Below are 15,281 nucleotides of genomic sequence, written 5' to 3'. Positions count from 1 at the left end.
GATTGGATGTATGGGCTGTCAATCAGGCCAGGCGTCCCCACTCCCCGCATAATTTCCTGGTATCATGATGATGTCACGGCAGTTGTCACGCCCCCATACCCTCACTTAGGACAGTGGTTCTCAACCGGTGGTCCGGGGACCCCCAGGGGTCCCTGAGGGGGTTCCAGGTGGTCCGAGGACCCCCAGGGGTCCCTGAGGGGGTTCCAGGTGGTTCCAGGGGGTCCGGGGACCCCCAGGGGTCCCTGAGGGGGTTCCAGGTGGTCCGGGGACCCCTTATTATATCTTTATTTATTTTTATTCCCACGATTTTGTAACCCATTTTTCACCCCCCGTGTCAATTATCTAATGTGATCCTGGGCTCTACACACCCTCCGCCAACCTGGGGAGAGCAACTGGGGGTCTAAGGACGTCTTGGGGAGGTCTCGGGGGTCTAAGGAGGTCTTGGGGAGGTCTCAGGAGGTCCGGGGGTTCTCAGGGGTTCTAAGGGGGTCTCAGTAAACTGGACTGTTGCGGATCCCACAGCAGAGGACCATGGTGAAGATCATCTCGAAGATCTGAGTGGAGAGAAGAGAAGACTGGATGTCACTCATATTATAATCTACTGTACATCACAGAAGACTGGATGTCACTCATATTATAATCTACTGTACATCACAGAAGACTGGATGTCACTCATATTATAATCTACTGTACATCACAGAAGACTGGATGTCACTCATATTATAATCTACTGTACATCACAGAAGACTGGATGTCACTCATATTACAATCTACTGTACATCACAGAAGACTGGATGTCACTCATATTATAATCTACTGTACATCACAGAAGACTGGATGTCACTCATATTATAATCTACTGTACATCTAATGTACATCACATCAATGGTGAATGTAATGATCTATCTATGTAAAGGTGTGTGAATGTGTGTGTGTGAATGGGTGTGAACTGCATGCTGTGCCTGTGTGTGCGTGTGCGTGTGTGTGTGTGTGTGTGTGTGTGCGTGAGGCGGTATTAGAGGTATAGGTATTTTTATTACGCTGTAACATTTGACTCACTGCTGTCGTTTAGCATCAGTGAGATTTGAAATGTAATTTTGAAATTAAATGTACTATTTTATAATGTAATATAATGTATTTTGTAATGTAATATAATGTATTTTATAATGTAATATAATGTATTTTATAATGTAATATAATGTATTTTGTAATGTAATATAATGTATTTATAATGTAATATAATGTATTTTATAATGTAATATAATGTATTTTGTAATGTAATATAATGTATTTATAATGTAATATAATGTATTTTGTAATGTAATATAATGTATTTTGTAATATAATGTATTTTATAATGTAATATAATGTATTTTATAATGTAATATAATGTATTTTATAATGTAATATAATGTATTTTGTAATGTAATATAATGTATTTTATAATGTAATATAATGTATTTTATAATGTAATATAATGTATTTTGTAATGTAATATAATGTAATATAATGTATTTTGTAATGTAATATAATGTATTTTGTAATGTAATATAATGTATTTTGTAATATAATGTATTTTGTAATGTAATATAATGTATTTTATAATGTAATATAATGTATTTTATAATGTAATATAATGTATTTTATAATGTAATATAATGTATTTTATAATGTAATATAATGTATTTTATAATGTAATATAATGTATTTTGTAATGTAATATAATGTATTTTATAATGTAATATAATGTATTTTATAATGTAATATAATGTATTTTATAATGTAATATAATGTATTTTATAATGTAATATAATGTATTTTATAATGTAATATAATGTATTTTATAATGTAATATAATGTATTTTGTAATGTAATATAATGTATTTATAATGTAATATAATGTATTTTGTAATGTAATATAATGTATTTATAATGTAATATAATGTATTTTATAATGTAATATAATGTATTTTATAATGTAATATAATGTATTTTATAATGTAATATAATGTATTTTATAATGTAATATAATGTATTTTATAATGTAATATAATGTATTTTGTCATGTTTTAATTTATTTCTGGACTCTTGGAAGATTAGCCGAAAAAGAGAAAAGAGATCCAAATAAAAATCAAATCAAATAATGACAGCCAATCGGAACGTGTCTTACCATAACAACAGCCAATCAGGTTGTGTCTTACCATAATAACAGCCAATCAGGTTGTGTCTTACCATAATAACAGCCAATCAGGTCGTGTCTTACCATAATAACAGCCAATCAGGTCGTCTTACCATAATGACAGCCACCACTAGCGCTGATAGGCCGACCAGGTAGAGTTTCTCGGAGAACAGCTCGATGAGTTTCACATGACAGTTCTGAGGAAATAATATAACTGTCAATCACAGAAGATCTGTCAATCACAAAAGGTCTGTCAATCACAAAAGATCTGAAGGTCTGTCAATCACAAAAGATCTGAAGGTCTGTCAATCACAAAAGATCTGAAGGTCTGTCAATCACAAAAGATCTGAAGGTCTGTCAATCACAAAAGATCTGAAGGTCTGTCAGTCACAGAAGATCTGAAGGTCTGTCAGTCACAAAAGGACGTATAGTTTAATCCAGTGGTTCCCAAAGTGTGGTTCGGGGACCCCCAGGGGTCCTTGGGGGAGTTCCAGGGGGTCCCCATGGAGCTAAATGATAGTTTGGAACCAAAATGGATCCTTACGGGTCTGAGAGTGTACAAATGGAACCAAATGGACCCGTGTTAGTACACGCTCAGAGTTACATTAACATAGATTTTACTATAATATAAATCGGGGGTCCCAGAGATAGAAGCACTGAGAAAACGCCTTTCTTCGTCCTTTTTTTTCAAACTTGACTACGGTTTAGCGGTGATCTCTAAAACGTGAGGGAAACTTTGACAGGAAAAGACTCGCTCACCGTATAGAAAAATAAGTAGGGCTGTCAAAGTTAACGCACTATTAACTAGTTAACTCACAATCCTTTTAACGGCACTATTTTTTTTAACGCGCGATTAACGCACTGTGAAGTTTGACAGAATGGTTGAGAGACGCATGGCAATTTTACACAGCTGAATTACTTAAGTTAATTTAAGTCATGTTATTTTGATCAACATGGCCTGTTATCTCTCGTAATGGTACCATTGGCCAACATCAATACAGTTCTTTAGTTTGGGTCTGGAAGGCTAAATGTCATCAAATGATGGTTCCGTGGCTCAAATGCAGAATAAATAATGGACCTTGATATGAAAAATCTTGAAAACCACTGATTTAAGGTATATTTAGAACGGATAAAAAATATGCGATTAATTTGCGATTAATCACAGTTAACTATGGACAATCATGTGATTAATCAGATTAAATATTTTAATCGATTGACAGCCCTAAAAATAAGTAAAACTCCTTAGACTGAGACTTTTATTTTGTCATGTTTTATGGTGCTCTGTGCTCATGGTGCAATTAAAAACGTTTCGGTCCTCAGACCTTCGTCAGTGCAATATCGAGATAGAAATGCCATTTAACCCATTCTGACCTGAGATCAGATTTAAAAAAAAATGTCTTCTATGTCAGTCGCTCTTCGATTTTTCAAAAAATAGCAGACCTACAAGCTCGTAGCGCGCCACTCGATGCATGTCAAACTGGGGGTCCTTGAAATTAAACGGGTTGAGAATCCTGTTAAACCCTCCCGCGCACTCAGATCAGCCAACGCAGGGAAGCTGGAAGTACCCTCACTAAAAACGCCGGGACAACAACGCTCCACACGTCCCAAACTCTTCTCCCTTCTGGCTCCAAAACTGTGGAATGCACTTCCCATTGCAGTCAGAACTGCAGCATCACTCCCAATCTTCCGCCGTAGTCTGAAAACCCACCTTTTCAGACTCCATCATGGCCCATAGCACTTACCCTATACCCCCTTAGATAGCATTTCTGTTGGCTTAGATAGCATCTGATACAGACTTACAGCATGTTATGTAGACAGCACGATAATTGCATTGTATGTAGTCATAGCACGCCATAGTACATATGTATAGCATAGTATAGTATATATATATAGTTTATATGTATAGTCTCATAATATAGATATTCCACTGTTACTTTCTTAGCTTACGCATGTTTTATGATAAATGCTTTTTTGTGATGTATTCCCATGCTTTTTGTTCTTGCTTAATGTAAGTCGCTCTCGATTAAGAGCGTCTGCTAAATGCCTAAATTGTAAATTGTAATCACTGCTAGAGCCGTAGAAATCTTCTCTTTGGGGGTCCCTGGCATATCTCTTCAAATGGGGGTCCCTGGAATATCTCTTCAAATGGGGGTCCCTGGCATATCTCTTCAAATGGGGGTCCCTGGCATATCTCTTCAAATGGGGGTCCCTGGTATATCTCTTCAAATGGGGGTCCCTGGTATATCTCTTCAAATGGGGGTCCTTGGTATATCTCTTCAAATGGGGGTCCCTGGAATATCTCTTCAAATGGGGGTCCCTGGCATATCTCTTCAAATGGGGGTCCCTGGTATATCTCTTCAAATGGGGGTCCCTGGTATATCTCTTCAAATGGGGGTCCTTGGTATATCTCTTCAAATGGGGGTCCCTGGTATATCTCTTCAAATGGGGGTCCCTGGAATATCTCTTCAAATGGGGGTCCCTGGCATATCTCTTCAAATGGGGGTCCCTGGCATATCTCTTCAAATGAGGGTCCCTGGCATATCTCTTCAAATGGGGGTCCCTGGCATATCTCTTCAAATGAGGGTCCCTGGCATATCTCTTCAAATGGGGGGTCCGCAGGGTGCTGATTAGTGTGAATTTGGGGGTCCTTTGGGGGTCCTTGGGGGACATGGACAGATTTGGGAATGACTGGTTTAAATGTCTTGAGCTGCGTTCACACAGGTGATACAAAGATACAGTCTACCATTCATTGTCAATGGAAGCCAGCAACATGAAGACTAATACAACTACTACTACTAATAATAATAATAATAATAATACTACTAATAATAATAATCACCCCGGTGTCGTCAGTCTTCTTTGGACACAGAGCTGGTAAGTGTTGTTTGAACAGAGGATTATCGTCTCCTTTACCACAGCAGTCCAGCTGAGGAGAGAAACATATTTTGATAATTCCTCTAATCTGGTGTACAGGTGATGACATCATGCACATTACATGCATAATAGAATTACACATTCTTTCTTTCTTTATAATGGGAGAATTGGCACTCAGAGCCTAAACTGGTGACCACCAGGTGGCGCTGAAACACTAAAGAACATACCGTGCTGTGGAACACCTAAAGGTCCTTAAAGAACACTAAAGAACATACCGTACTGTGGTAGACCTTCTAAAGGTCCTTAAAGAACACTAAAGAACATACCGTACTGTGGTAGACCTTCTAAAGGTCCTTAAAGAACACTAAATAACATACCGTGCTGTGGTAGACCTTCTAAAGGTCCTTAAAGAACACTAAAGAACATACCGTACTGTGGTAGACCTTCTAAAGGTCCTTAAAGAACACTAAAGAACATACCGTGCTGTGGTAGACCTTCTAAAGGTCCTTAAAGAACACTAAAGAACATACCGTACTGTGGTAGACCTTCTAAAGGTCCTTAAAGAACACTAAAGAACATACCGTACTGTGAAACACCTCCAGGACCTTGCTGGCCTTCTCCTTCTTCCCAGCCGGCCCCGTTACGTCCACAGCTTTGATGTAGGCCGAGTCGTAGAAGTTGATCAGCTCCTTGGAGATCTGTGGAGGGGGGGGGGGGGGGGGGGAGACATCTAGTTAAATCACGCAGCACGCACTCCAGGCAGACAGACAGCAGACACTTATCTCCTTCTCCATCATTTGTTGGTATGGAAACCTAAATGTAAAGGATCAAAAACCACCTTGGTAGGATTGTGAGAACGGCCTCAAAGATTGCCGGAGTTAATTTCAGTAGTCTAGACCAAGTATTTAAAAATCAGGTGCTTAAGAAAGCCAAGTCCATTTGTACGGACAACTCCCATCCCCTCAGCTCTGAGTTCAAGCTGCTTCCCTCTGGCATTCGCCTGAAGGTTCCAGGGGCCAAAAGCAACAGGTATCCTTCGTGCCTGTAGCTATCAAGGCTCTAAATGCCGATAGAAGGAGATAAATTGTATCTGTATTAATTGTATGAATGTTTTATACAACTTTCTGGAAAAGTTATGAATTATAATGTTACACTGATACCTTGAACTGCCATCCTGTTTTAAATGTTCTATGTGTACTATGTGCCTTTTTGCTGTGTTGTTGTGTTTCATGTTACCTGCCTGTGTTATGCCTTGCTGTAAACCAAATCGCCCCACGGGGACAAACTAATAAATGAACCTGAACCTGACACAGAACATCCTGATCCAAACACTGAGGAAACACTGTTTCCCAGGAATATCACCTCTAATACTAAGCATGTGTTGTATGGAGAATACAGGTTGCTACCTTCAGGAAGGAGATATGGTGTACCAGCATACAGTAAGGTCAGACTAAAGAGGTCCTTTGTCCACCAGTCCACCTTGAGGCTTAACACAATTAGAACATAACACGTGTGAGCACGTCATAAGGATCCCGAAATATTAGTACTAATGACGTGTGAGGACGTCCTAGCGACGTCCTAGCGACGTCCCAGCGACGCAAGAATATTCAGAATTTTCCTATTTTTTTTTTTTGGCATTTTGCTTTTCGCTTGCCGTATGCTAACGCTCAGTGCAACTATTAGCTTGTCATTGACTCCCATGTTAGCGAGGCGGAAAGAATGACTCGTATCTCCTAATCCAGGGCGCTCTCCGTGGTGATGAATAGAGCGATATGCTGGCGCTTCATTTCTGCTCCTCATCCGTCTCTCCCGCAAAATATGAACGCTTTTTGGAGCGTAAAACAATATATTAAGATGATCGGGGATGTGAGGTATCTTTGTAAAGTCAACTTTTTTAGGCAAGTGTTTCCTGTTTCATGGCTTTCAAAGTAAAAGCGATCGGACAACTCTGGCACTCTATAGCCTTTATTTTGAAGGCACTCGCGGTACTAAATGTGTTAATCAGGAGTTGTAGTTGCCACGGGGTAATCTAAGCGGTGGATGTTGCTCTTGTCTTCATGTCTTTATGTTAGGGCTGTCAATCGATTAAAATATTTAATCTGATTAATCGCATGATTGTCCATAGTTAACTGTGATTAATCGCAAATTAATCGCATATTTTTTATCCGTTCTAAATATACCTTAAATCAGTGGTTTTCAAGATTTTTCATATCAAGGTCCATTATTTATTCTGCATTTGAGCCACGGAACCACCATTTGATGACATTTAGCCTTCCAGACCCAAACTAAAGAACTGTATTGATGTTGGCCAATGGTACCATTACGAGAGACAACAGGCCATGTTGATCAAAATGTTTTCAAAATTTTCTAATTGTGTAGACTTAAATTAACTTAAGTAATGCAGCTGTTTAACAATTATTCAACTCTTCAGTGTAAAATTGCCATGCGTCTCTCAACCATTCTGTCAAACTTCACAGTGCGTTAATCGCGCGTTAAAAAAAATAGTGCCGTTAAAAGGATTGTGAGTTAACTAGTTAATAGTGCGTTAACTTTGACAGCCCTACTTTATGTATGTCAATTGTCTTGTTCTTTGTTGTTATGTCAAATGTGTGTATGTGTGTTCTGCATACTTGGCTGCTGTGTCGCAAGACAGATTTCAGTGTGAACTGACAATACAGTTCTATGTCATATCACTGTTTGATCAAACATAACAGTGCCACGAAAAATAGCTTCCAATAGCTTGTTATTTTTGCGTGGAGGAGGTCATGTGTCCATAATCGCCCCGACCGGCCAAACCAAAGACATCTCCCTCCCACAGTGAGTGAAGCTCAGTGCCACTGATGCCTGATTTATTCTTCGTCGTTACAACGTGTTCCACGTGCTGAAAATAGCTGATCTACAAGCTCCCAACGTGACGCGTTGTGAAGCTTGTAGATCAGCTATTTTCAGCACGCGGAGATATGCAGGCTGTGAGAACGTCTGCATAGGAATACAGTTTTTATATGGCTATGGGCTGTGGCAATAATACAAAAAGAAAAGAAAGAAAAATAACTATAATAGTTCATATTTTGGGATTTTGAATGATGAACTATGAACGGAACTAGTTCCTTTTTGAAATTTTGAACTGTGAACTGAACATTGATCATTCAAAAAATAACAACTTTCCAAACAGTGCCTGTGTGCTTTTCCTAAGCAGGACAACACAGTACACCTGTGGTATGAAATACATTGAATGGCCAGCAGGTGGGGCTGTAGCAACACGTGTCATTAGAGGGCAGAGCATTCAGTCCTCCACAGAGTAGAAAAGTGGAGATATTTGATAAAATACTGTCGTATCTAGGAATCAATAATTCTAGGCAATAACCCATGTTCTTGTGCAAATGTACAGTTTACAAAAGTAAACCGTTGTAGGGCCTATTCTGTCTGTCTTAATTATCTATAGTCACTCTGTCTATAAAAGGCCTGCCTTTGTCATTCAAAAGCAGGGTGTTGAGATGGTTTGTTTACGGTTTACTGTCTGTTCCTGCTGCAATTTGTGTAACAATAGAATTGGTGTTGCCATATGGTTGATCAATGGATCAAGGCCTACAGTAATTTACCTTCCAGGGAGGAGCCAAATGCCAGTCTGGAACAATGTGTATTTGTGACTCTGTGAAAAGCAGTGGATTTCAATGTAAACGGGGTCATTCTCTTCGACGGCGAAGGCCGTCAAACCTATGCTTTGCTGTTGCGCTGTGGACTCTGAATAAACAACATCTTGGAACATCATCTCGTCTGTTTGCCGTGCACATTTCTCTCCTGTATGGTATTTTAATACACTTTCAAATGATTATGAAACTAGTCCCCAGAAGACCCCGGTGTCTCAGTGTGTCTCACCGTGTCTCTGTTCATGAAGCCCCAGATCCCGGCGGCCACTTCACAGGCAAACAGAAGCACCAGGAAGAAGAAGAACTGGAAACACAATCAACACAAACGACAATTTACAATTTAGGCATTTAGCAGACGCTCTTGATCCATTCTGACCTGAGATCAGATTCATACGAGGTTTCCACTGGACACACACTGGTCTGATTAACCCATTCTGACCTGAGATCAGATTCTAAAAATGTCTTCTGCATCCTGACAGTTTCCCATTCTGACCTGAGATCAGATTCTAAAAATGTCTATTACATCCTGACAGTTTCATTATTAACCCATTCTGACCTGAGATCAGATTCTAAAAGTGTCTTCGATAAAAAAAAAATAGCAGACCTACAAGCTCATATCGCGCCACTCGGTGGCGCGATATGAGCTTGTAGATCTGCTATTTTTCAATAGCTAAAGCACAACGTAATGAAATACAAATTCTGTATTTGTAGAATCTAAATGGGATAATAACAGTTCTCTGACATGTTGTTTCAGAATTGCACCAGGAAGAAGAAGAACTGGAAACACAAACAACAACATGTCAGAGAACTGTTATTATCCCATTTAGATTCTACAAATACCTTCAAATATCCTGACAGTTTTCTGAAAAACCCCCATGTTTCTGTGTCAGTCGTTCTCAAACATTTTCATGTCAAGGACCCCCAAAATGATCTGTAATTGGCCGCCGACCCCCCATCTGAAAATATGTTGTTCCAGGGACCCCCCCCCCCCCCCCATCTGAAAATATGTTGTTCCAGGGACCCCCCCCCCCCCCCATCTGGAAATATGTTGTTCCAGGGACCCCCCCCCCCCCCCATCTGAAAATATGTTGTTCCAGGGACCCCCCCCCCCCCCCCCCACACACACACCAAGAAGCAAAGATTTGAGTTCAAAACGTTCGCTCTGAGAGAATATATATATTCAAAGATTTGCGCCACACTTTCACGATTTTTGAAAAATAGCAGACCTACAAGCTCATAGCGCGGCACCCGGTGCCGCGCTATGAGCTTGTAGATCTGCTATTTTTTCAACAGCACGCACACACGCACGCCCACACAAACACACACACACACACACACACACACACACACACACACACACACACACACACACACCAGTGACACACCGACTGTGATCTGAGCCACCCAGGAGTCCCAGTGCATGCTGGGAACTGTAGTCATCTCCATGTGAGGCCTGTATAGGGCATGGAGATGACTGCAGCTCCCAGCATGCACTGGGGGACTCCTGGGTGGTACACACACGTACGCACGCACACACACACACACACACACACACACAGAGCTCCTACCGTTCCCAGAAGGCATTGCGACTCCTGGATGGCGCCGTAACATCCCAGGAAACCAACGAACATCATGACCGCGCCCACCGCTATCAGGATGTACACACCTGGGGCGAGAGACATTAGGTTTACATTAGAGAGAGAGAGAGAGAGAGAGAGAGAGAGAGAGAGGCCCACTGCTATCAGGATGTACACACCTGGGGCGAGAGACATTAGGTTTACATTAGAGAGAGAGAGAGAGAGAGAGAGAGAGAGAGAGAGAGAGAGAGAGAGAGAGAGAGAGAGAGAGAGAGAGGCCCACTGCTATGAGGATGTACACACCTGGGGCGAGAGACATTAGGTTTACATTAGAGAGAGAGAGAGAGAGAGAGAGAGAGAGAGAGAGAGAGAGAGAGAGAGAGAGGCCCACTGCTATGAGGATGTACACACCTGGGGCGAGAGACATTAGGTTTACATTAGAGAGAGAGAGAGAGAGAGAGAGAGAGAGAGAGAGAGAGAGAGAGAGAGAGAGAGAGAGAGAGACATTGGGTTTACATTAGAGAGAGAGAGAGAGAGAGAGAGAGAGAGGCCCACTGCTATCAGGATGTACACACCTGGGGCGAGAGACATTGGGTTTACATTAGAGAGAGAGAGAGAGAGAGAGAGAGAGAGAGGCCCACTGCTATCAGGATGTACACACCTGGGGCGAGAGACATTAGGTTTACATTAGAGAGAGAGAGAGAGAGAGAGAGAGAGAGAGAGAGAGAGAGAGAGAGAGAGAGAGAGAGAGATGCCCACTGCTATCAGGATGTACACACCTGGGGCGAGAGACATTGGGTTTACATTAGAGAGAGAGAGAGAGAGAGAGAGAGAGAGAGAGAGAGAGAGAGAGAGAGAGAGAGAGAGAGAGAGAGAGAGAGAGAGAGACCCACTGCTATGAGGATGTACACACCTGGGCGAGAGACATTCACTTTACATTAGTCGCATTGCGTCGCATTGTGAGCTTGTAGATCGGCTGTTTTCAAATGGCCGAAATGTACAGCGTTGAAGTGGTTAACCCATTCTGACCTGAGATCAGATTCATACGAGGTTTCCACTGGACACACACTGGTCTGATTAACCCATTCTGACCTGAGATCAGATTCATACGAGGTTTCCACTGGACACACACTGGTCTGATTAACCCATTCTGACCTGAGATCAGATTCATACGAGGTTTCCACTGGACACACACTGGTCTGATGAACCCATTCTGACCTGAGATCAGATTCATACGAGGTTTCCACTGGACACACACTGGTCTGATGAACCCATTCTGACCTGAGATCAGATTCATACGAGGTTTCCACTGGACACACACTGGTCTGGTTAAGTTATGTTTTCTAATCAAAATGTAAATCTCTAAAGTAACTAAAGTAACTAAAGTTTTTCTGGAGTAAAAGTACGAATTTAGCCTCAGAGATGTAGTGGAGTAGAAGTAAAAGTACTGGAAATTGGAAATATTCCAGTGAAGTGCAAATACCTCAAAATTGTATTTAAGTACAGTACTTAAGTAAAAGTATTTAGTTACTTTCCACCAGTGGTAAGTAAGTAGCTAATACCAGTAAGTACTGGTATTAGCTACTAATACCATTAAGTACGGGTATTAGCTACTAATACCAGTAAGTATGGGTATTAGCTACTAATACCATTAAGTACGGGTATTAGCTACTAATACCATTAAGTACGGGTATTTGCTACTAATACCATTAAGTACGGGTATTTGCTACTAATACCATTAAGTACGGGTATTTGCTACTAATACCATTAAGTACGGGTATTAGCTACTAATACCATTAAGTACTGGTATTAGCTACTAATACCAGTAGGTACGGGTATTAGCTACTAATACCAGTAGGTACTGGTATTAGCTACTAATACCAGTAGGTACGGGTATTTGCTACTAATACCAGTAGGTACGGGTATTAGCTACTAATACCAGTAGGTACTGGTATTAGCTACTAATACCAGTAGGTACGGGTATTTGCTACTACTTCCTCATTGTTGTTATGAGAGAGAAGCTATGTATCAATGATGATGTCATTTGACATTGTTGTGAAACACAGTAAGGAGTTCAACTCAACTCTGAATAATTTATAACCTACAAAACAATCCTAATATATGACCAGATTTGACTGAGAGCCTGCCATTGAGCAAATTCCAGCTTTTCACCATGAGGAAAACATTTTTGTTTATGTTTTCTTTTCATTGCAAAATGAGTTAATGTCACAGGCAGACTCTTCACATACTAGAGCATGTCTGACATAAGTGTCAGAGCTGAAATCGACATGTAAATATGAAATAAATGCTTAAACATGTAGCTATAGGTGTAATGTTAGAGTCTACAGAAGACATGTAAATATGAAATAAATGCTTAAACATGTAGCTATAGGTGTAATGTTAGAGTCCACAGAAGACATGTAAATATGAAATAAATGCTTAAACATGTAGCTATAGGTGTAATGTAGAGACCACAGAAGACATGTAAATATGAGATAAATGCTTAAACATGTAGCTATAGGTGTAATGTTAGAGACCACAGAAGACATGTAAATATGAGATAAATGCTTAAACATGTAGCTATAGGTGTAATGTAGAGACCACAGAAGACATGTAAATATGAGATAAATGCTTAAACATGTAGCTATAGGTGTAATGTAGAGACCACAGAAGACATGTAAATATGAGATAAATGCTTAAACATGTAGCTATAGGTGTAATGTAGAGACCACAGAAGACATGTAAATATGAAATAAATGCTTAAACATGTAGCTAGGTGTAATGTTAGAGTCTACAGAAGACATGTAAATATGAAATAAATGCTTAAACATGTAGCTAGGTGTAATGTTAGAGACCACAGAAGACATGTAAATATGAAATAAATGCTTAAACATGTAGCTATAGGTGTAATGTTAGAGACCACAGAAGACATGTAAATATGAAATAAATGCTTAAACATGTAGCTAGGTGTAATGTTAGAGACCACAGAAGACATGTAAATATGAAATAAATGCTTAAACATGTAGCTATAGGTGTAATGTTAGAGACCACAGAAGACATGTAAATATGAAATAAATGCTTAAACATGTAGCTATAGGTGTAATGTTAGAGACCACAGAAGACATGTAAATATGAAATAAATGCTTAAACATGTAGCTATAGGTGTAATGTTAGAGACCACAGAAGACATGTAAATATGAAATAAATGCTTAAACATGTAGCTAGGTGTAATGTTAGAGACCACAGAAGACATGTAAATATGAAATAAATGCTTAAACATGTAGCTAGAGGTGTAATGTTAGAGTCCACAGAAGACATGTAAATATGAAATAAATGCTTAAACATGTAGCTATAGGTGTAATGTTATAGAGACCACAGAAGTGAACCTTTTAAAGCCTGTTTTCTCAACTCTCTGTTTCTCTGCCAGACATTACTCTATAAGCCATATCTCCAGAACCGGTGGGTCAAACTGAACAACCAATATGTCAATTTGAAGCTATGATTCCCTGCTTTCACATGACATGATAAAAATAGCAGTCCCTCAGTCAAATGTGGTCACACATGATGACAATATGACATTGTCAGATTGTCATAATGACCCCCCGGTGACCCCCCTGGGGGTCTCGACCCGTGGCTTGAGAACCCGTGGCAGGACGTTGTTTGTGAATGGACACACACACACACACACACACACACACACACACACACACACACACACACACACACACCTCCCAGATCCTGTGTGTGTGTGTGTGTGTGTGTGTGTGCGCACGTGCGCGTGCGTGTGTCAGGAACAGGAAGTAGCGCTCAGAGACCCCATCCCCCAGAAAACTATTCTGCTGTGACCTTTGACCTACCCATCCCCAGGAAACACACACACACACACACACACACACACACACACACACACACACACACACACACACACACACACACACACACACACACACACACACACACACACACACACACACACACACACACACACACACAGTGTCTTGTCTAAACCCTTACAGCTTGTTAGGCTGTGTATGTAACAATGTTATGGACATTTGTAACTATTTAAAAAAATAACTATCTTTATAATAGGTTCACACATTATAGCCGATCTACAAGTTCACAACCTGTCCATGTACATCAGGCTATTTGAAGTATTTAAAAGTGTCCTGAACCCTGTCTGTCTCTGTCTGTGTCTCTCTCTGTCTGTCTCTGTCTGTGTCTCTCTCTGTCTGTGTCTCTGTCTCTGTGTGTCTGTGTCTCTGTGTCTCTGTCTGTGTGTCTCTGTCTGTGTGTCTCTGTCTGTGTGTCTCTGTCTGTGTGTCTCTGTCTGTGTGTCTCTGTCTGTGTGTGTCTGTGTGTCTCTGTCTGTGTGTCTCTGTCTGTGTGTCTGTGTCTCTGTCTGTCTGTGTGTGTCTGTGTCTCTCTCTGTCTGTGTCTCTGTGTGTCTGTGTGTCTGTGTGTCTCTGTGTCTGTGTCTGTGTCTGTGTGTCTGTGTGTCTCTGTGTCTCTGTGTCTGTGTGTCTGTGTGTGTCTGTGTGTGTCTGTGTCTGTGTGTCTGTGTGTGTCTGTGTGTCTGTGTGTGTGTCTGTGTGTGTGTCTGTGTGTCTGTGTGTCTGTGTGTCTCTGTGTCTCTGTGTCTGTGTGTCTGTGTGTCTCTGTCTGTGTGTGTCTGTGTGTGTCTGTGTGTGTCTGTGTGTCTGTGAGTCTGTGTGTGTCTGTCTCTGTGTGTCTGTGTGTGTCTGTGTGTGTCTGTGTGTCTGTGAGTCTGTGTGTGTCTGTCTCTGTGTGTCTGTGTGTGTGTGTGTCTGTGTGTGTCTGTGTGTCTGTGTGTCTGTGTGTGTCTGTGTGTCTGTGTGTCTCTGTGTCTGTGTGTCTGTGTGTGTCTGTGAGTCTGTGTGTGTCTGTGTGTGTCTGTGTGTCTGTGTGTGTCTGTGTGTCTGTGAGTCTGTGTGTGTCTGTGTCTGTGTGTCTGTGTGTGTCTGTGTGTCTCTGTCTGTGTGTGTC

General features: G+C 40.7%; 1 protein-coding gene across 2 annotated transcripts in view; it reads right to left on the bottom strand.

Moving 5' to 3' along the window:
* Nucleotides 1-429: 429 nt before the first annotated feature.
* Nucleotides 430-15,281, bottom strand: part of LOC310857698 (CD81 antigen-like) — a 51,250-nt gene continuing 36,398 nt past the window's right edge. Inside the window, exons 3-9 of one of the 2 annotated variants that reach the window (XM_083763492.1) lie at nucleotides 10,269-10,366; nucleotides 8,930-9,004; nucleotides 5,650-5,751; nucleotides 5,281-5,295; nucleotides 5,019-5,105; nucleotides 2,293-2,376; nucleotides 430-554 (exon numbers count right to left, since the gene is read on the bottom strand). In XM_083763492.1, the coding sequence (XP_083619618.1) occupies nucleotides 492-554; nucleotides 2,293-2,376; nucleotides 5,019-5,105; nucleotides 5,281-5,295; nucleotides 5,650-5,751; nucleotides 8,930-9,004; nucleotides 10,269-10,366 (524 nt within the window). In that variant the 3' untranslated portion in view covers nucleotides 430-491. Of the gene's footprint in view, nucleotides 555-2,292; nucleotides 2,377-5,018; nucleotides 5,106-5,280; nucleotides 5,296-5,634; nucleotides 5,752-8,929; nucleotides 9,005-10,268; nucleotides 10,367-15,281 lie in introns of both variants that reach the window. The other variant, XM_083763493.1, reaches the window with a different exon arrangement.

The sequence above is a fragment of the Protomyctophum parallelum genome (assembly GCF_964188405.1).
Source record: "Protomyctophum parallelum genome assembly, chromosome: 4".
Lineage (NCBI taxonomy): Eukaryota > Metazoa > Chordata > Actinopteri > Myctophiformes > Myctophidae > Protomyctophum > Protomyctophum parallelum.
The sequence above is the reverse complement of the archived record's forward strand: the minus strand, read 5'-3'. Positions and strand labels throughout refer to the sequence as shown.